Source organism: Anabrus simplex, chromosome 6, assembly GCF_040414725.1.
Source record: "Anabrus simplex isolate iqAnaSimp1 chromosome 6, ASM4041472v1, whole genome shotgun sequence".
Taxonomy (NCBI): domain Eukaryota; kingdom Metazoa; phylum Arthropoda; class Insecta; order Orthoptera; family Tettigoniidae; genus Anabrus; species Anabrus simplex.
Window position 1 is genome coordinate 170,201,688 of NC_090270.1, and position 21,402 is coordinate 170,223,089.

The 21,402-nt window shown below is 40.3% G+C and overlaps 1 protein-coding gene across 1 annotated transcript in view; it reads left to right on the forward strand.

Annotated features, from left to right (window-relative positions):
* The first annotated feature begins 514 nt into the window (after positions 1-514).
* The window catches only part of CNPYb (protein canopy b), a 95,110-nt gene continuing 74,222 nt past the window's right edge, over positions 515-21,402 (forward strand). Inside the window, exon 1 of the mRNA XM_067150033.2 lies at positions 515-882. Coding sequence (XP_067006134.2) covers positions 783-882 — 100 coding nt within the window. The 5' untranslated portion in view covers positions 515-782. The remainder of the gene's footprint in view (positions 883-21,402) is intronic.

Sequence of the window (21,402 nt, forward strand, 5' to 3'; positions counted from 1 at the left end):
GTTGCACCAACCTTCGCCTATGATCATTACTATTTTAAACGAATACCTTGATAACACTCACATAAAATTGTAATTATGATCTAGTTTTTCAGTTGTTTTGTTCCGACATGTTTGTGAGGTGGCACTTCTATATGTTCCTGGTGAGTGGATACTGTATCAAGGTTTTTATTACTTTCCGATCTTGTACAGTGTAACACGTTACTACTATTCCAGCTTACTACTAAGTTATTTGTGTCTCTGCTCAGTACGGTACCGAATGTAATACTTCCATGAACCTATTTATACCCGATATAATATTGTTTCTTTAAATGCATCTATCTACGTGTGATCATGCTAAAATCAGGCATTAGTGTTGTAATCGTGTGCTTTTGTGATATAAGTGTAATATATTAATTGTCTCGTGACTGGGAAAGAATTTGTTGAATCCCAAATAAATATCCGCAAGACAAGACAAGTAGGAGAATAATAATAAGAATAAGACGAATACGAAGAAGAAGAACTCGTAAAAGAATAGTTGGCACATGGAAACTGAAACAGAGTTTTGTTTTTGGTTATAGTATCATTCCTGTAAACTTTGCTACAACGGCAATGGATACAAAATAAGCAATGTGCCATACACTGTGGAAGTTACTTTCCGTCATCCGATTGCTGATTAAATAGCCAGTGCCTTTGTTCGTTTGTTTCACTTAAGCACAATAAGGGCAGCAGTTTCGAAGAACTGTATTCGTTTGGCTTCATATTGGTCAACAGGTCGATGTTTGAGTATTCCTTCTACTTCCTTAATGATGTTTTTTAAATTGCTAATTTTTTTAATAATGATAAGATATATTAATGGTGGGACAGAAGAAGACGAAGGTGTCAAATATGCTAACAAATGTGAAGGTAACAGTAATACCCGCTTTATTTTTCATTTTTCAAACACAATCACTTGAATTTTGCATAGGTGGATGTAATAGGTTATATTTTGTATATTGATAATTTTTGCACAGTTCGTATTTAGTTTGATCAAATAAAGAAAGTTATAAAATAAGGTCAAAGTTACTAATTACTGCTAAACTTAGACTAAAATTCATGATTACATGCTATATAGGGGAAAATACACACACACTAAATTTTGAATGGACAGCAGGTTCAGAAATAAATTCTGTTGTATTAAAATTTAGTTCGTTGAGCCACTCCAAAAGAGAAAAAAAGTGAAACTTGCAATATCTAATACTCCACAGGGAGCTTGTCTTTCTCACTAAGTACTGGATGGTCAACTAACGTATGTGACTTGTGGGAATTATATTGATAGATGTAATCACTTCTCTCTCTGTTAGGATAGGTCCGTAACACATGTCTATGGTTTCTTTGGTAAATAGAAATCCAAATTGTGTATACAGAACTCCTTTACATCACACGGATACAGACATTTCTTATGGGGACGATAGCATAGGACTCGTAAGGTAGCGACCATGACCTTAATTAAAGGTACAGCCCCAGCATTTGCCTGGTGTGAAAGTGATAAACAAACTTAAGATCTGCCGACAGTGGGGCTCGAACCCAGCACCTCCCAAATGCGATCTTACAGCTACGTGAAGCAAACCACGCCGCCAACTCACTCGGTAGTTTATACCGGTACTCCTGATTAAAAGGGTCTGCCATTGCCTGCTGCTAGCATCCTCAGTTGTCTTGGATAATTAAAAGAAATGGAACAAGAGAATGATCAACTCTCTTAATACATTTATTCCAACATTTTATGATTTTGTTGTTAAATGAAGGAACTTGGGCATGAATTTTCAAAGATTCGAGGAGCGATGGCTGATGCAGCCTTCCGTCACGGAAGGACACAGTAGATTTGTCAACAAGATTTCGGGGAAGCTCTTTTAATAATAGTATGACAGTGATCAGCTTCAGGGATTTCCAATTTCTTTGAAATCATTTAGGAAAAGGCTAGGAAAGCAACAGATAGGGAATCTGCCACTTGGGCGACTGCCCTAAATGCAGATCAGTATTGATTGATTTGATTTGATTGATCCCGAATTAATTGAATTTGATAAAATTGAAACAAACACCATTCGCCTTGGAAAGAACAAATGAAGAGAACGTCCTTGTAAAATATAGAACAGTGACAAAGGAAAATTATTTTTCAAAATTTTTTTATCAGTGGACAAGTAGATTATCATACATCATAGTGAAAAAAGTGCTGGAAACGAAAACATTTAACATCTGTTCAAATGAATAAATATAGTTTTAAAATATGCTAAAATATGTAAATCAATTTTCCTTACTATTTCACCACCCCATTCAACCATCCACATTAATTTTAATTTTTAAATTCACGTAGATTTTAAGTAAAACAAGGTACTCATTAAGATGACAAATACCGGGCGAGCTGGCCATGCGGTTAGGGGCACGCGGCTGTGAGCTTGCATCTGGGAGATAGTGAGTTGGAATCCCACTGTCGGCAGCCCCGAAGATGGTTTTCCGTGGTTACCTATTTTCACACCAGGCAAATGCTGGGGCTTTACCTTAATTAAGGCCACGGCCGCTTCCTTCCCATTCCTAGGCCCTTCCTATCCCAACGTCGCCATAAGACCTATCTGTGTCAGTGCGACGTAAAACCACCTACTGGTAGCAAAAAAAAAAAAAAAAAGATGACAAATACTTTGCAATTTCACCTAAGCCTTGTAACACAGCTGAAGATGTTCCAAACGGAATGAAACGTGTACTGTTTTGCTTAGGCTCTTAACACAAATATAAATATCAAAAAGGTGGAAATTTACTGTTATTGATTCATTGTAAATAAGATTTGATACAGGAAATGAAGCTGATTTCTTGCAATGAGGCATATGAATCACCTGTGTCCTATGCTTGTTGTAAGATGTGACTAAATGGGGGAACCCTCTGGGGCTCTCCACTTGGGAGTGTTGGTTGGCATCCACAATTTCTCTGACTGAATGCGGCAATGCTTGTGCTTCCTATTTGACCTCTCATAGTTGGCTTTAATTCTTCTCTGAATCTGTGGCTTTAATTCTCCTCTGAATCTGACATAATTAGGTCTGTAGGCCTAGGGTGTCCTTTCATTTTCACTTCCTTTGCTGTTCCTCTCTTTCTTTTACTGATACCCTCATTCTTTAAAGGGTCAGACACTTTCCATATGTTCCTCTGATTAACTTAGTGTTAAGAGAGAATAGTTGCCTGTGTATTATCTGCGCACCTTTTAGCGATAGATTTACACCCTACTGCTGAATCGGTCGACTTCGGTTATCTTCGAGATTCGTATTGGCAACCTTTGAAACACAAACTAAGAATCGCTTATTATCGCTGTGTGACATTTGGCGTACACTTTAAGTACTCGTACTGTTGTTGTTTACACAGCAAAGCCAAGCTATACAATTCATGCTAGGAACACGTTTCACATCGGGAAATGTGATATAGTATATATTGTGTGTGTGACACAGTTGTTGGCGGAAGATATAATAAAGGTTTAGAAAATTCATATCGATCGATCATATTATCGATTCAATTCAGATTTCATTTTCATTCAGTTGGCAGTACTACTGGAACCGGCAGTGCTCCCTTCTTACTTCTCAACCGAGTACAAAAATCTATCACTAAAAAGTGCGCGTACTATACTTACTCTTGATACACTAACTGCCATCACCAACCTTAAGAGTAGAGGTATTTCAACATTCTTTCCACTTTTTTTTTTTTTTTCTCATATTGTTTGTTTTCAAGACTACGTCATAATATACTAGGCTTGTACGTGTTGACCGAGCGAGTTGGCCGTTGGTTAGGGTCACCCAGCCGTGAGGTTGCATTCAGGAGATAATGGGTTCAAATCCTACCGTTGGCAGCCCTGAAGATGGTTTTTCGTGGTTTTCCATTTTCACATCAGGCAAATGCTGGGTCTGTACCGTAATTAAGGCCATAGCCACTACCTTCCCATTCTTACCACTTTCCCACTCTTTCCTCGCCGAAAACCTTCAATGTGTTAGTGTAACATTAAGCAAGTAGTAAAAAAAAAAAATGTAACTTACCTGTTGACTGTTTTAATATGCATAAGACTGAACCAAAATCTAATTTGACTGCTACCATCATGTACAATGAGGATTTTTCTTTAAGTGGCTTAATGTAATGTTGCACCTCCTTGGGACAGGAAATTTTGCTAATGAATTTTCTTAATTTAGTTAGAAATGTTTCTTTTTTTCTTTTTAATTCACAGCATTTTAGATTGAGTTTGATGTATATTTTGAGACGAGAGAATCTGTATGTTACCTTGTCATACATTTAGAAAGCAAAAGATCCCTTGTTCACACCCTCAGTAAAAGTAAGTGTTGGAATGGAACAAATGAGTAAACAGTGTTAAAAGGAACACTTAATAGCATGAACACAATGACAGATCAATATGAGAAGATGGAGCAAAAGAAAAGGGGAATGAGAATAAACTCCGTAGCTAGTCCTTCCTTGAAGCGTTACTCATCCCCAGGAGCAGTTCTTTAGGAGTCAGTCAGGAACGACACATATCTAGTGTAAACTACATTTTGCTCTGGCCTGTGCCAAGGGACAGATCCAAAAATACTGCATCCATCAAGAAATGACAACAAAAATGAGAAAAATAATATGGTCAGATACTGATACGTAAAAATCCTAAGAAGATTTGAGAAAAATGAACACTGTTTTCCTCTTTCAAGGGAGAGAATTATCTTCCTTGCATTAAGAATTTTGATTACAGAAGAAATAAAATGTGTATGAAAGGAAAAAATAGGTCTGAACTTGTTATAGATCACTTTTAAATCACCCGTGCGTCAATTTCAAAAACTTGTTAGCTGAAAATATTTTTTTTAGATTTGTTAAGAAGGAAGCCATACTTTCTAGTGTTGACAAAGTTAAATACTTGAAAGCTTTCCAGTCTGTTGAACACACAAGTTTAATATAAATATTGGACTAAAAAATACCTGTAAAAAAATTAATGTTTTTTTAAATGTTTAAGTGCTTTTTACAGGTATGTTATAGTCCAGTATTTACACTGACTGACAGAGCAAATGCAACACCAAGAAGGAGTGGTCAGAACTTTATGCCAATTGCAGGGTAGACTGACGTCACTGAGGTATGCTCATGATGTGAAATGCGCCGCTGTGCTGCGCACGTAGCGAACGATAAATGGGACACGGCGTTGGCGAATGGCCCACTTCGTACCGTGATTTCTCAGCCGACAGTCATTGTAGAACGTGTTGTCGTGTGCCACAGGACACGTGTATAGCTAAGAATGCCAGGCCGCCGTCAACGGAGGCATTTCCAGCAGACAGACGACTTTACGAGGGGTATGGTGATCGGGCTGAGAAGGGCAGGTTGGTCGCTTCGTCAAATCGCAGCCGATACCCATAGGGATGTGTCCACGGTGCAGCGCCTGTGGCGAAGATGGTTGGCGCAGGGACATGTGGCACGTGCGAGGGGTCCAGGCGCAGCCCGAGTGACGTCAGCACGCGAGGATCGGCGCATCCGCCGCCAAGCGGTGGCAGCCCCGCACGCCACGTCAACCGCCATTCTTCAGCATGTGCAAGACACCCTGGCTGTTCCAATATCGACCAGAACAATTTCCCGTCGATTGGTTGAAGGAGGCCTGCACTCCCGGCGTCCGCTCAGAAGACTACCATTGACTCCACAGCATAGACGTGCACGCCTGGCATGGTGCCGGGCTAGAGCGACTTGGATGAGGGAATGGCAGAACGTCGTGTTCTCCGATGAGTCACGCTTCTGTTCTGTCAGTGATAGTCACCGCAGACGAGTGTGGCGTCGGCGTGGAGAAAGGTCAAATCCGGCAGTAAATGTGGAGCGCCCTACCGCTAGACAGCGCGGCATCATGGTTTGGGGCGCTATTGCGTATGATTCCACGTCACCTCTAGTGCGTATTCAAGGCACGTTAAATGCCCACTGCTACGTGCAGCATGTGCTGCGGCCGGTGGCACTCCCGTACCTTCAGGGGCTGCCCAATGCTCTGTTTCAGCAGGATAATGCCCACCCACACATTGCTCGCATCTCCCAACAGGCTCTACGAGGTGTACAGATGCTTCCGTGGCCAGCGTACTCTCCGGATCTCTCACCAATCGAACACGTGTGGGATCTCATTGGACGCCGTTTGCAAACTCTGCCCCAGCCTCGTACGGACGACCAACTGTGGCAAATGGTTGACAGAGAATGGAGAACCATCCCTCAGGACACCTTCCGCACTCTTATTGACTCTGTACCTCGACGTGTTTCTGCGTGCATCGCCGCTCGCGGTGGTCCTACATCCTACTGAGTCGATGCCGTGCGCATTGTGTAACCTGCATATCGGTTTGAAATAAACATCAATTATTCGTCCGTGCCGTCTCTGTTTTTTCCCCAACTTTCATCCCTTTCGAACCACTCCTTCTTGGTGTTGCATTTGCTCTGTCAGTCAGTGTATATTTAACATGTGTGTTTGACAGCGATAGTGGCAGACTGGAAAGCTTTTAAGTTACATCATTTTAGATGTTACAATACAAGATTGATAGGTAAATAACACAACATTTTTACCATTAGCTTTACGTCGCACCAACACAAATAGGTGTTATGGTGACTATGGGATACGAAAGGGCTAGGGGGGGAAGGAAGCAGCCGTTAATTAAGGTGACAGCCCCAGCATTTGTCTCGTGTGAAAAATGGGAAACTACGGAAAACAGTCTTCAGGGCTGCTGACAGTGGGAGACTATCTCCTGAATGCAAACCCACAGCTGCGCGCCCCTATATGCATGGCCAAAGTCAAATAAATAATAAATAACTCGCTTGATATGGCCCCAAAGTCAAATAAATAAATAATAAATAACTTGCTCGGTAATAAGCAACACCATTGCCAGATAAAGGCAGTATAAGAAAAGTCATGAACAAGACAGTAACAAAAGCTCTTTCGTATCCCATCGTCACCATAAGACTTATTTGTGTTGGTGCAACGTAAAGCCAATGGTAAAACTGTTGTGTTATTTACCTATCAATCTTGTACTGTAACATCTAAAACGATGTAACTTAAAAGCTTTCCAGTCTCCTTTGGAGTAATGTAACTCTCAATCTTCCAATGTCATGACTGTACAATAGACAAACTACCTACAAACACAGAAAGGTTCATGGCGTAATCATATCTTAGCAGTTTTTGAAGAGTCAGAGAGAGGAACAAACATGTGGGAAACGATATGGGAAGGAATGTGATTGTAGCGGGAGATCTCAACTGACTTTACCAAAAGTCAGTCGGGAAGGTAATGCGAACAAAAAATGGCAAATAAGTTAATATGAGAAGTACAGCTGATTCAGAAAGTGATGGAACCAACTGGAGGGAAGAATATTCTGGATGTGGTGCTGATGAAACCAGATGGTATCAAGAAGCTGTTTTTGTGTTAAAAATAAATGTGATAGAAAGGAAGGTCTTAATTAGGCAGTACCATATGGCTGATAAAGCAGACATCAGGGACTTTTTAAACAGTAATTATGATCGGTGGAAAACGTTAAATAAGAATGTAACAGACTCTGGGATGGGTTTAATGCAATTGTTGAGGAATGTGACAACAGGTTTGACCTTTAAAGGTGGTAAGGAATGGTAAAGACCCACTTTATTGTAACAGAGAAATAAAGAGACTAAGAAGGAGGTGCAGACTGGAAAGAAATAAAGTTAGAAATGGCTGGGGAAGTAAGGAGAAATTGAAGGAACTTACTAGGAAATTGAATCTAGCAAAGAAGTCACCAAAGGATAACATGATGGCAAGCATAATTGGAGGTCATAAAATTTTAGTGAAAAATGGAAGGGTATGTATGTATGTACTTTAAGGCAGAAACAGGTTCCAAGAAGGACATTCCAGGAACCATTAATGGACAAGGGGAGTGTGTATGTGAGGATCTTCAAAAAGGCAGAAGTATTCAGTCAGCAGTATGTAAAGATTGTTGGTTACAAGGATAATGTTCAGACAGAGGAGGTGACTAATGCTAAAAAAATATTAAAATTTACGTATGATAACAATGACATTTACAATAAGATACAAAAGTTGAAAACTAAAAATAGCTGGAATTGATAAGATTTCTGAGGATATACTAAAGGCAATGGGTTGGGATATAGTACCATATCTGAAATACTTATTTGATTATTGTTTGGTTGAAGGAGCTATACCAAATGAATGGAGAGTTGCTATAGTAGCCCCTGTGTGTAAAGGAAAGGGTGATAGACATAAAGCTGAAAAATACAGGCCAGTCAGTTTGACATGCATTGTATGTAAGCTTTGGGAAAGCATTCTTTCTGATGGGTTGGGATATGGTACCAATTGATTATTTGATTATTGTCTGCATGAAGGAACAATACCAAATGAATGGAGATTTGTTAAGGTAGCCCCTGTGTACAAAGGAAAGGGTGTCAGACAAAGCTAAAAATTACAGGCCAGTCAGTTTGACATGCATTGCATGTACGCTTTGGGAACGCCTCCTTTCTGATTATATTAGACATGTTTGCAAAATTAGTAACTAGTTCGACTGAAGGCAATTCGGGTTTAGGAAAGGTTATTCCACTGAAGCTCAACTTGAAGGATTCCAGCAAGATATAGCAGATATCTTGAATTCAGGAGGTCAAATGGATGTCTCGCGATTGACCTGTCTGAGGCATTTGATACGGTGGATCATGTGAGACTACTGGCAAAAGTGAGTGCAATTGGACTTGACAATAGAGTGACTGAATGGGTGGCTCTGTTTCTAGAAAATAGAACTCAGAGAATTAGAGTAGGCTAAGCTTTGTTTGTCCTAGTAATAATTCAGAGGAGAACTCCTTAAGGCAGTATTATTAGACCTTTATATTTCCTTATATATATCAATGATAGGCCTATGTGTAAAGAAGTGGAATCAGAAATAAGGGTTTGTGCGGATGATGTTTTTCTGTATAGAGTAATAAATAAGTAACAAGATTGTGATCAACTGCAAAATGACCTTGATAATGTTGCAAGATGGACAGCAGGCAATGGTATGTTGATAAACGGGGTTAAAAGTCAGGTTAAAAGTTTCACAAGTAGGAAAAATACTCTCAGTTTTAATTACTGCCTTGATGGGGTGAAAGTTCCTTATGTAAGTACCTAGGTTTAATATAAGGAAAGATCTTCATTGGGGTAATTACATAAATATGATTGTAAATAAAGGGGGTGTAGTAAGGATGTAAAGGATAGGCCATACAAGTCACTGGTAAGACCCCAACCAGAGTATGGTTCCAGTGTATGGGACCCTCACCGGGATTACTTGATTAAAGTACTGGAAAAAATCCAAAGAAAAGCAGCTCGATTTGTTCTGGGTAATTTCTGACAAAAGAGTAGCGTTACAAAAATGCTGCAAAGTTTGGGCTGGGAAGACTTGGGAGAAGGGAGACGAGCTGCTCGACTAAGTGGTACGTAAAGTGTAAAAGTTTCAAACATATTTATTAAAAAACCACCATTCCAATACTTTACAATCTTTAAGTTTAAGATACAAATATTACTTATGCGTTAAAATGGGACATTTTTGCTTAGGCTTCGTAAGCATCTTCAGCCATACTTAATCTAAAGCTAAGTCAGGGCCCTGAACTTTGTTCCTCATTAAAGTATAATACATGCTTTAATACAAGATAAAACAGTCATAAAAATCTAGTCTGTGGAGAAGGCGATGCTTAAATGCAACTAAACTTCAATAATGAACTTGTCATAGTATTACATGTACATGAAATGAATACTAGTGTTCGTGTAAAAAAGTACAAGTTGGTTATTTGTAGAACGAGACATAGTCATAATGATCTGACATACATTTGGATTGTACATATTATTTGATATTAAGGAAGCGTGAATTAATTAAAATATCGAAAAATAAATCTTCGAACGTTGTTGATTGAGAACGTTCCGAGCTGTCAGTGGAGAGTTGACGTGGAATGTCATTAGTAGACGAATAAGTTTAAGTGGTGTCTTTAAAAGTAGGAAAGATCACAATATGAAGATATAGTTGGAATTCAAGAGGACAAAGTGGGGCAAATATGCGTTTATAAGAAGGGGAGTTAGGGTTTGGAATAACTTACCAAGGGAGATCTTTAATAAATTTCCAATTTCTGTGCAATCATTTAAGAACAGGCTAGAAAAACAACAGATAGGGAATCTGCCACCCGGGTGACTGCCCTGAATGCAATCAGTAGTAACTGAAGTGACATCAATATAACATACGAGGGCAGACCAAGTATAAACAGGAAATATTCATTTAAATTTATGCATCAACCAAAAAATACACATATACAGTAGAGATCACTCTTCTACATTGTCTCCTGCCTTCGATACACATTTTCTCCATCGGATTGGTAAGTTTTTGATGCTGTCCTGACAGAAAGAAGAGGGGCATATGCAGAGTGCACAAACTCTCCTACACTTGCATCATCATCGAATCGCTGTCGTTCTAGGTCTTGTTTGAGTGGTCCAAACAAATGGTAGTCGTAGGGCAATAAATCCGGACCGTACGCAGGGTGTTCCAGAGGTGTCCTATGAATTTCCTCACATTTTTGCTGCGTTAAAACAGCAGTGTGTGGCCTTGAGTTGTCACGGAGAAGAATGATATTTCGGATCAGTTGCTGATGCCGCTTGTTGCGATACGCAGCTTTCACTTCATCCAAAAGGCGGCAGTAATAGTCTGCATTAATTTTCCTTTGTTCGTGAGGAAAATCCAGCACCCACGGAGATGCAAGCACCTTTCCAGCAGATGGGCGTGTTTTGGCCTTGAACAGACCTGTTTCATCTCTTCGCCACCACTCCATGCTTGCTTGCTTCGACTCTGGGGTGTAATGATGCACCCAAGTTTCATCATCAGTCATAATACGACACAAGAAATCCTCTTCTTCCTCCCCGCAGTGGCGCAAGAGTCTCTGACAATCTTCCTGGTGTAAAGGTTTTTATTCCTGGTTGAGGAGATGAGGAACCCACTTGGCAGACATTTTTCTGAAATGGAGTTCATCTCGGATGATTGTCTGAACACTTCTGTAACTTATTCCTATAGCTAAAACAATTTGCAAAATTTTTACTTACTGATCTTCACCAATGTCACGAATGGCAACAATGTAGTCTGCAGTTATGCTTGTCCCCGGCCTTCTTTCATGAGGTTCATTTTCCACAACTTCTCTTCCTGCCACAGATTTTTAAGCCCACTCATACACTCGAGTCTGCGAAAGTGTTTCTTCCCCAAACTGCGCGGAGCCGTCTGAAAATTTTGGAAATTACACAATGATGCATTGCGCAATGGACGTGTGTACCTCTTGCTCACTCATGGCGTACTGAAGCAGCCCAGTTCTCCACCGCCGTTCACGCATGAAAACTACTTCTTCAGACACCCCCATCAACATCCTGGCAAAGCCCTGTCTCAGAATTATTACTAACAGCAGTGGTACATTCAAATTCCACTTTATATTTGATCCGCCTTTGTAGAAAATGAGGATGAATAAAAATCATATAACACGATTTGTGTAAAGATAGCGGGGCGAGGACAAGTAAGAAAACACTAAAGGACAAGGACAATTTCCAGTTCATTATACACTGCTATCTTCACATGAATAGGCTCACTTCTACATCCATTTCTTCTCAATGCGTTCACAGTTTCATTCGAAGGTGGGCATCAGCATTCATTCCAGGGCCAACTTCTCCTTTATCTTTTTCTCTTGTCTTCTCATTCTGTTACTCCATCCTCCCACAGTGAACTGTCATTGTACATGTATATAAGGAATGCAGCATAAATAAGCTCGTTGGTGGCTGAGAAAAGGTGGATGTAGGAAAATGGGATTGATGTGGACAAAGCATATCTATTTGTTGATGGCAGTGTATGAAGATATAGAGATTGTCCTTGTTCTTTTGTGTTTTCATGTTTGTCCTTAGCACGGTTGAGGTGCTGGCCTTTTGACTGCAACTTGGCAGGTTCGATCCTAGCTCAGTCTGGAGGTATTTGAAGATGCTCAAATACGTCAGCCTCGTGTCGGTAGATTTATTGGCACGTAAAAGAACTCATGTGCGACTAAATTCCGGCACCTCGGTGTCTCCGAAAAGTAAAAGTATTAGTAAGACATTGGCCTGCCTTTATGTTCATTTTATTTTGTGTTCTTTTTCTTGTCCTATCTATATATGACTTGAACTATCAATGTGTTTATCCTATTGTGTGTTCCTTTCCAGGTTTCTTTCTTTTGATGTATGACTTCACTTGTGCCTTGTTTGTTCGTTTTAATTATTTATATTGACCCTTTCGGATCCTTTTCTTCTTCCTTGTTTGTCCTGATTCCTAATCCTTTACAACCTGTATTTAATTTCATCTTTTTGTCTCTTCTCTAGCTTTATCTGCCTTTCTTCTTATCCTACATTTCTCCCATCAAGACTGAAGGTCTGTCAAGATGTTCCCTCAATGAGTATTGAGGCCTCCTCTGTATTGTTTTGCATAGAACCAATACATGCTGTACAGCCTATCACTTTGCTTGCTTTTTTTGCTGTTTATCACGAAAAATAATTAGGTAGGGGCCTTACTTTTTCATAGGTTTCAAAGCTTAGATCTTTATTTCTTTGTCACAGGTGAAGATGTCCAACCGAAGAAGTGCTGTGTGGCTTCATTTCAACTATACAGAAAATAAAGGCATATGTCGATATTGCAAAGCAGAAATTAGTGTGAAAGGAGGAAATATTAGTAATATGTCAAGACACCTCAAGAATGAACACCCAACAATCCACAACAGTGCATATACCATAAGTATTGTTCGCGCTCAAAATCTGAACATACCCACGTGCTGGTCATGGGCCATTGTCGGCAGCCCAGCTGTCTGGGACTCTTGCGAACGAAGTTTCTGAGGGAAATGAAATGAAATGGCGTATGGCTTTTAGTGTCGGGATTGTCCGAGGACAAGTTCAGCTCGCCAGATGCAGGTCTTTTGATTTGACGCCCGTAGGCGACCTCCATGTCGTGATGAGGATGAAATTATGATGAAAATGACACATACACCCAGCCCCTGTGCCAGCGAAATGAACCAATTATGGTTAAAATTCCCGACCATGCTGGGAATTGAATCCCTGTGACCAAAGGCCAGCACGCAAACTATATAGCCATGGAACCGGACGATACTGAGGGAGAAGAGTAGGAACTAAAAGAACTGCTTCAAAAGAACTATTCATTTCAGGGACTGAGCAGTTGTGACATAAGTCTTTCCGGTCAACTGCTCTTACCCATATCTAGTTTCCACCAATGTCCCAGTCTTATTCATGGTTATGACAGTGTAGAAGCTGCTGAGATTTGACTTTTGAAGCATGAGTGCCAGGCTGAGTGGCTCAGAAAGTTGAGGTAGCTGGCCTTCTGACCCCAACATGGCAGGTTAGATTCTGCCTCAGTCCGGTGGTATTTGAAGATGTTCAAATACGTCAGCCTCGTGTCTATAACCGCATAAAATTTGTTGGTGCTATATGAGGATCCAACCAGCCAATCAATCACTACTGATCTGCATTTAGGGCAGTCGCCCAGGTGGCAGATTCCCTATCTGTTTTTTTTTCCCCTAGACTTTTCTTAAATGATTGCAAAGTAATTGGAAATTTATTGAACATCTCCCTTGGTAAGTTATTCCAATCCCTAAATCCCCTTCCTATAAACGAATATTTGCGCCAATTTGTCCTCTTGAATCCAACTTTATCTTCATATTGTGATCTTTCCTACTTTTAAAGACACCACTAAAACTTATTCGTCTACCGATGTCCTCCCACGCCATCTCTCCATTGACAGCTCGGAACATACCACTTAGTCCAGCACCTTGTCTCCTTTCTCCCAAGTCTTTCCAGCCCAAATTTGCGACATTTTTGTAACGCTACTCTTTTGTCGGAGATTGCCCAGAACAAATTGAGCTGCTTTTCTTTGGATTTGAATTGTTTGTTTCAGAAACGACACTTCTCCAACGTACCAAATTGTTCAGAAAACAGGAAAAACTGCTTGTAGTGTGTAATGTCATTTCTATCCTTCCGATATTTGTTATGCTTATTCTACTGTTGAAATGACTATAACAGATAGGTTGTTTGTATGAATTAGTCTAATACGTTCCTTTACAGACTTTGTTGAAAATGGTGGAGCTGTGCTGTTTCTGCAACAAACACCATTAATGAGAATATAAGGAAGCGTAACATTGATTTTAATGTCATTTCAAGTTCAAAAGGAAATTTTTTTGTACTGAGGAAATACAGTGTTTAAACCCATTATTTAATAGTTATTTGTAAGACTTACTTATTTGCACATATTATGATTAGACCACATTGTATAGAAAAATAAACAGAAGAATACTCCTTTTATGTCCCTTTCCAAGGTTCAATATATATATATAAAATAAAACAACACAATATATTACAAGTAACATGTAAGTCTCTTATCTTTGAACAGTGTTTTCTCACTTCTATTGCGCTGATGTTGTCCATGCAAACAGTTCATTATAAAACTCATGGTGTTGTTCTGGTATGTAAGATTCCAACTTCTTTATGTCTGCTAATTTCTTTTCATTTAATGGAACACAGCCTTGTGGATAAGCAAGTCTAGTTGGTAACACAGGGAGACGGGTTGCAGAAATAATCAACTTGAAATTATGAACGCACAGTCCATCAATATAGTATTTTCCTAAGACATGATTTGCCTCAGACTAAAACTCCATAAATTGATTTATATGAAATGCGAATTTTGCATCTCTTTTCACACCTCTTCGTAGCGACTCAACTGAAAGAACTGACACAACTACTTTGTGAAGCGGGCTGGTTTGAAGTAAAGACAACACCTCTCCAGGATAAGTGTTCTTTCTGCACAAAACGGAAACTTGCATTCACAACTGACAGGCAAAGATATATGGTAGAAGTGTTTTTTCTGCACAAAATGGTAGCCCTTCGTGCATTAATCATGGCAGTATTAATAACTCATATAGTGTCAAAAAGTGGAGAAGTGCTGTTTCTGCAACAAACGATTCATTTTTTCCAGTTCTTGAATCAAGTAATCCTGGTGAGGGTCCCATACACTGGAACCATACTCTAATTGGGGTCTTACCAGCAACTTATATGTCCTCTCCTTTACATCCTTACTACAATCCCTAAATACCCTCATAACCATGTGCAGAGATCTGTACCCTTTATTTACAATCATATTTATGTGATTACCCCAAATGAAGATCTTTCCTTACATTAAGACCTAGGTATTTACAATGATTCCCAAAGGGAACTTTCACCCCATCAACACAGTAATTCAAACTGAGAGTACTTTCCCTATTTGTGAAACTCACAACCTGACTTTTAATCCCGTTTATCATCATACCATTGCCTGCTGTCCATCTCACAACATTATCGAGGTCATTTTGCAGTTGCTCACAATCTTGTGACTTATTTATTATGCTGTACAGAATAACATCATCTACAAAAAGCCTTATCTCTGATTCCACTTCTTTACACATATCATTGATATGTATAAGATAACATAAAGGTCCAATAATACTGCCTTGAGGAATTCCCCTCTTAATTATTACACGGATAGATAAAGCTTCGCCTACTCTTATTCTCTGAGTTCTATTTTCTAGAAACAGAGCCACCCATTCAATCACTCTTTTGTCAAGTCCAATTGCACTAATTTTTGCCGGTAGTCTCCCATGATCTACCCTATCAAATGCCTTACATAGGTCAATCGCGATACAGTCCAATTGATTTCCTGAATCCAGGATATCTGCTATATCTTGCTGGAATCCTACAAGTTGAGCTTCAGTGGAATAACCTTTCCTAAACACAACTGCCTTCTATCAAACCAGTTATTATTAATTTTGCACACATGTCTTATATAATCAGAAATAATGCTCTCCCAAAGCTTACATGCAATGCATGTCAAACTGACTGGCCTGTAATTTTCAGCTCTATGTCTATCACCCTTTCCTTTATACACAGGGGCTACTATAGCAACTCTCCATTCATTTGGTATTGCTCCTTCAAGCAAACAATAATCAAATAAGTACTTCAGATATGGTACTACAGTATATCCCAACTGATTGTCTTTAGTATATCCCCCAAAACCTTATCAATTCCAGCTGCTTTTTTAGTTTTCAACTTTTGGATCTTACTGTAAATGTCATTACTGTTGTAGGTAAATTTTAATACTTCTTTAGTATTAGTCACCTCCTCTATCTGGACATTATCCTTGTAACCAACAATCTTTACATACTGCTGACTGAATACTTCTGCCTTTTGAAGATCCTCGCATACACACTCCCCTTGTTCATTAATGATTCCTGGAATATCCTTCTTGGAACCTGTTTCTGCCTTAAAGTACCTATACATACCCTTCCATTTTTCACTAAAATTTTATGACCTCCAATTATGCTTGCCATCATGTTATCCTTTGGTGACTTCTTTGCTAGATTCAATTTCCTAGTAAGTTCCTTCAATTTCTCCTTACTTCCACAGCATTCTAACTCTCTTTCTTTCCAACCTGCACCTCCTTATTCTCTTTACTTCTTGCTATAATATATTGGATCTTTACCATTCCTTACCACCTTTAAAGGTACAAACCTATTTTCACATTCCTCAACAATTGCTTTAAAGCCATCTCAGAGTCTGTTTACATTTTTATTTGCCGTTTTCCACTGATCATAGTTACTTTTTTTTAAACTCTCTGACCTAGCTCGATAGCTGCAGTCGCTTAAGTGCGGCCAGTATTCGGGAGATAGTAGGTTCGAGCCCCACTGTCGGCAGACCTGAAGATGGTTTTCCGTGGTTTCCCATTTTCACACCAGGCAAATGCTGGGGCTGTACCTTCATTAAGGCCACGGCCGCTTCCTTCCCAGTCCTAGCCCTTCCCTGTCCCATCATCGCCATAAGACCTATCTGTGTCAGTGCGACGTAAAGCAACTAGCAAAAAAAAAAAATATTACCACAAAAACAGCTTCGTGATCACTAATACCATCTATTACTTTGGTTTCTCTATAGAGCTCATCTGGTTTTACCAGCTCCACATCCAGAATATTCTTCCCTCTAGTTGGTTCCATCACTTTCTGAATCTGATGCCCTTCCCAAATTAACTTATTTGCTATATGTTGGGCATGCTTCCTGTCATTCGCATTACCTTCTCAATTGACATTTGGTAAATTGAGATCACCCACTACAATCACGTTCTTTTCCTTATTGTTTCCCACATAGCTGATTATTTTATCAAATAATTCTAAATCAGCAACTGCGCTACCTTTTCGCTGTCTGTACACTCCAAAGACATCAAGTTGCCTATTATTTTTAGAGATAAGCCTTACACCTAGATTTTCATGTTTGTCATCCTTAACCTTTTTGTAGCTTACAAATTCTTCTTTCACCAGAATGAATACTCCCCTTCCTACCATTCCTATCCCAGCTTTATGATGCACCCTCCAGTTCCGTGAGAAAATTTCTGCATCCATTATATCATTTCTCAGCCATGGTTCAACTCCTATTGCAATATCTGGAAAGTATATATCTATTAAATTACTTAATTCTATTCCTTTCTTTACAATACTTCTACAGTTCAACACTAACATTTTTATGTCATCGCTACTTGATTTCCAGTTTCCTGTTCCTTTAACACTGCTCCCTAGGCCAATCTGTTTCCCTTAATGTACATCTCTATAACCCAAAAAACCAAACCAAACCAAACCCCATGGCACTACAGCCCTTGAAGGGCCTTGGCCTACCAAGCGACCGCTGCTCAGCCCGAAACCGTGCAGATTACGAGGGGTCGTGTGGTCAGCACGACAAATCCTCTCGGCCGTTATTCTTGGCTTTCTAGACCGGGGCCGCCATCTCACCGTCAGATAGCTCCTCAATTCTAATCACGTAGGCTGAGTGGACCTCGAACCAGCCCTCAGGTACAGGTAAAAATCCCTGACCTGGCCGGGAATCGAACCCGGGGCCTCCGGGTAAGAGGCAGGCACGCTACCCCTACACCACGGGGCCGGCGATTCTCTATAACCCTTCTAAACAAATTTCCTAACTTATAGGTACCACAGCGGTTTAAGTGAAGCCATCTGAGCGCAGATCCCTATCTCCTACCCACCCATGAGGATCTAGAAATCTCACTCCCAGTTTCCCACATACCCAATCACCTTCCAGTCAGTATCACTCCTACACAGTATTCAACTGATAACAATCTTTGCTTCCTGAAACTTTACCCGTGCTGCATTTACCAGGTCCCACTCATCCCCAACTATGTTGGTACTTATACCTGCTTGTCTTACGTTGTTAGTACCAACGTGAAACACTACCACAGTCTCCTTTCCTTCCTCCTTCTCTTCTACTTTCCTCAACATATGCCTTAACCTAATTCCTGGATAACACTCTACTCTGGTACCCTTTCCTCCATACACTTTCCCGACATGTCTAATGATGGAATCCCCCATGACCAGAGCCTCAGCCCTCAGTCCTACTTGCCCATCCTGTTGAAAGTAGTCCTACCCACTTCATTTGATCCCCTCCCCTCCTGGTCAGTCCTATCTTTCCTGACAGCTGCAGAAGTTACTTCCTCCTCCTTTTTCTCCGTCCCATGACCCTGTTTCACCTATCTTTTCTTATCCACTACTGCACATTTCCCTTTCCTACTTTTTCCTTTTCTCTTACTTCCACACTTTTCATCAACAGTTCCCTGTTCCTCATCTGCCCTTGGTTGTTCTACCTGCAGTGACTCACGGTATCCCCTGCCTGTTGTAAGAGGCTACTAAAAGGGGCCCCAGGAGCTCTGAACTTTGGAGCGTGGGTTGGCGACCACGGGGCCCTCAGCTGAGTCCTGACATTGTTTCCACTTACTTGTGCCAGGCTCCTCACTTTCATCTATCCTATCCGACCTCCCTTGGTCAACTCTTGTTCTTTTCCGACCCCGACGCTATTAGGTTTGCGAGGGCTAGGGAGTTTTTCATTTTCATGCCCTTCGTGGCCCTTTTCTTCCTTTGGCCGATATCTTCATTTTTCGAAGTGTTGGACCCTTTCCATTTTTTCTCTATGATTAGTGTTATATAGAGGATGGTTGCCTAGTTGTACTTCCTCTTAAAACAATAATCACCACCACCACCACTCGTACCAATTTCTCACAGACACCTATCCTGAATTCTGATCCTGAAAGGAGCCCTTAGCCTGCAATCTCCTCATTAAAATATTAGACCACCTGTCTTCTACAATTACCCCTTTCCTTTCACATCCCTTTTTTACACTTACTGTATCCTGTACATTTTTTGATGTGGTGGTGGTGATTATTGTTTTAAGAGGAAATATAACTGGGTAGCCATCCTCTATATAACACTAATCAAAGAGAAAAAATGGAAGGGGTCCGACACTTCGAAAAATGAAGGTATTAGCCAAAGGAAGACAAGGGCCACGTAGGGCGTGAAAATGAAAGGCTCCCTAGGCCTCCATACGTAATACCGTCGAGGTCGGAAAAGAACAAGAGTTTACCAAGAGAGGTCGGATGTGATAGATGAAAGTGAGGAGACTGGTGTAAGTGGAAACAATGCCACGACTCAGCTGAGGGCCCCGTGGTCGCCAACACACGATGTAAAGTTCAGAGCCCCTGGGGCCTATGTTTGAGGGAGGCCTAATTTCCTTCCTGTCCTCTGAGAGAATCCTAATTATCTCCCTCAAGCTCTCTAACTCCTCCCTCTTACTCCTTAATGCCTGGCCACAGCCACAATTCCTACACTTGCACTCCTTAGCCATTCTTTACTGAATAATGAAAAGGAAAAATAAGATATTCTGTGAAAAATAAAAATGAAAGGAAAGAAATATTATCTAGGATAGTTCACAAAGATCACACTACACTTAAGTTAATTAATACAGGCTACTATTGCACTACAATACTACTTAATTGTACAATGTTTTTATTCCTACAACACCCTAACAGGATGAATATTGCTGTTAATTACTGGAAACAGAGAATAATATGCAAGAATTACACAATTCTTAACTGCAGTTAAGTCTACCCTAATTACTACAACAGAATTCTAGTAAGAGAGTTACTACAGATGCCACAGATACTATACTGCACAAATATTTCACAGTAATAGAATAAAAACACTATTTTCTAATATGATACTGTAATACATTACAATACTTCTAAACTACATTCAGACTATGTTCAGATACTACAATACACTGCAATAATTTTAAACTACGTTCAGACATATTCTAATTACAACTGGTTGTTACCAAGCACAATCAGAAAAGAAAATTACCACGAAATTCGCAAGTGAACTCAAAATGATAGAATACGCACTCTAATTTCTAATAAGTTACTATACTACACTAGAATAATTTTTAAACTACGTTCAGACATGTCCTAATTACAATAGGATATTACTAAGCACAAATACAAAGGGCATTAGGAAAGTTTTGCAATACTCAAAAACGGTTGGCTGGACACCCCTGTTACGGTGAGGGGTGAAAACTGGTCTGGAAGACAGCAAGGCGCGACCTTCACACCAGTTGGTACCAAGCAGTGGGATTGAAAGCAAGTTAAGAAGTCAGTGTGGTCTAAAGGTGAATATCACGCAATTATCCACTACAATTTTGCTTGTGGATTAAATGTTGTCCAGTGCCTGGAAGAAATGACTCCTGTGCTGGGGAAAGACTCTCCACATCGGACAACAATTTTACGCTGGTACAAAGAGTTCCAGAGGGGAAATTTGGAGGTTGAAGACGATCCTCGTTCTGGGCGACCATCTGAATCGGTGACTGAGGAAAACTTTGAAGCTTTGAGGAAAATGTTGCAGCAAGAGAGGCGATTGACATATCGGCAGGTAGAAGAGACCCTCCACATCCCTGCACCAGCTATTCATTCAGTTCTACACAACCATCTCCATGTTAGAAAGGTTTGTTCTCTTTGGGTGCCCCATTCACTTTCAGAGGAACAAAGGGCACATTGAGTGAAATGGTGCCGAGAAATGCTAAAACAGTTTGAAAATGGGACTTCGCGTAACGTCAATAGCATCGTTACAGGTGACAAAACTTGGCTTCATCATTATGATGTCCCAACAAAATCCCAGAACAAGGTGTGGCTGTTTGAAGATGAGGGTACTCCTGTGACTGTGCGAAAGTCAAGGTCAGTGAAGAAAAGGATGATTGCAGTATTCTTCACTAAACGGGGCATCCTGACTCGGGTTGTGCTAGAAACACAAAGAACAGTTACTGCGATGTTGTACAGTGAGACTTGTCTGTCTCAGGTTATCCAGGCTCTCAAGCGGCTCCATCCAAGGTCACAGCTCAACACTTGGCTCTTGCATCACGACAATGCTCCAGCACATCATGCTAATGTAACAATGCATTTTCTTGCCAGATGAGGGTTGACTGTGCTTGATCATCTTCCATGCTGTTCTGAACTTGCCCCATTTGATTTCGCATC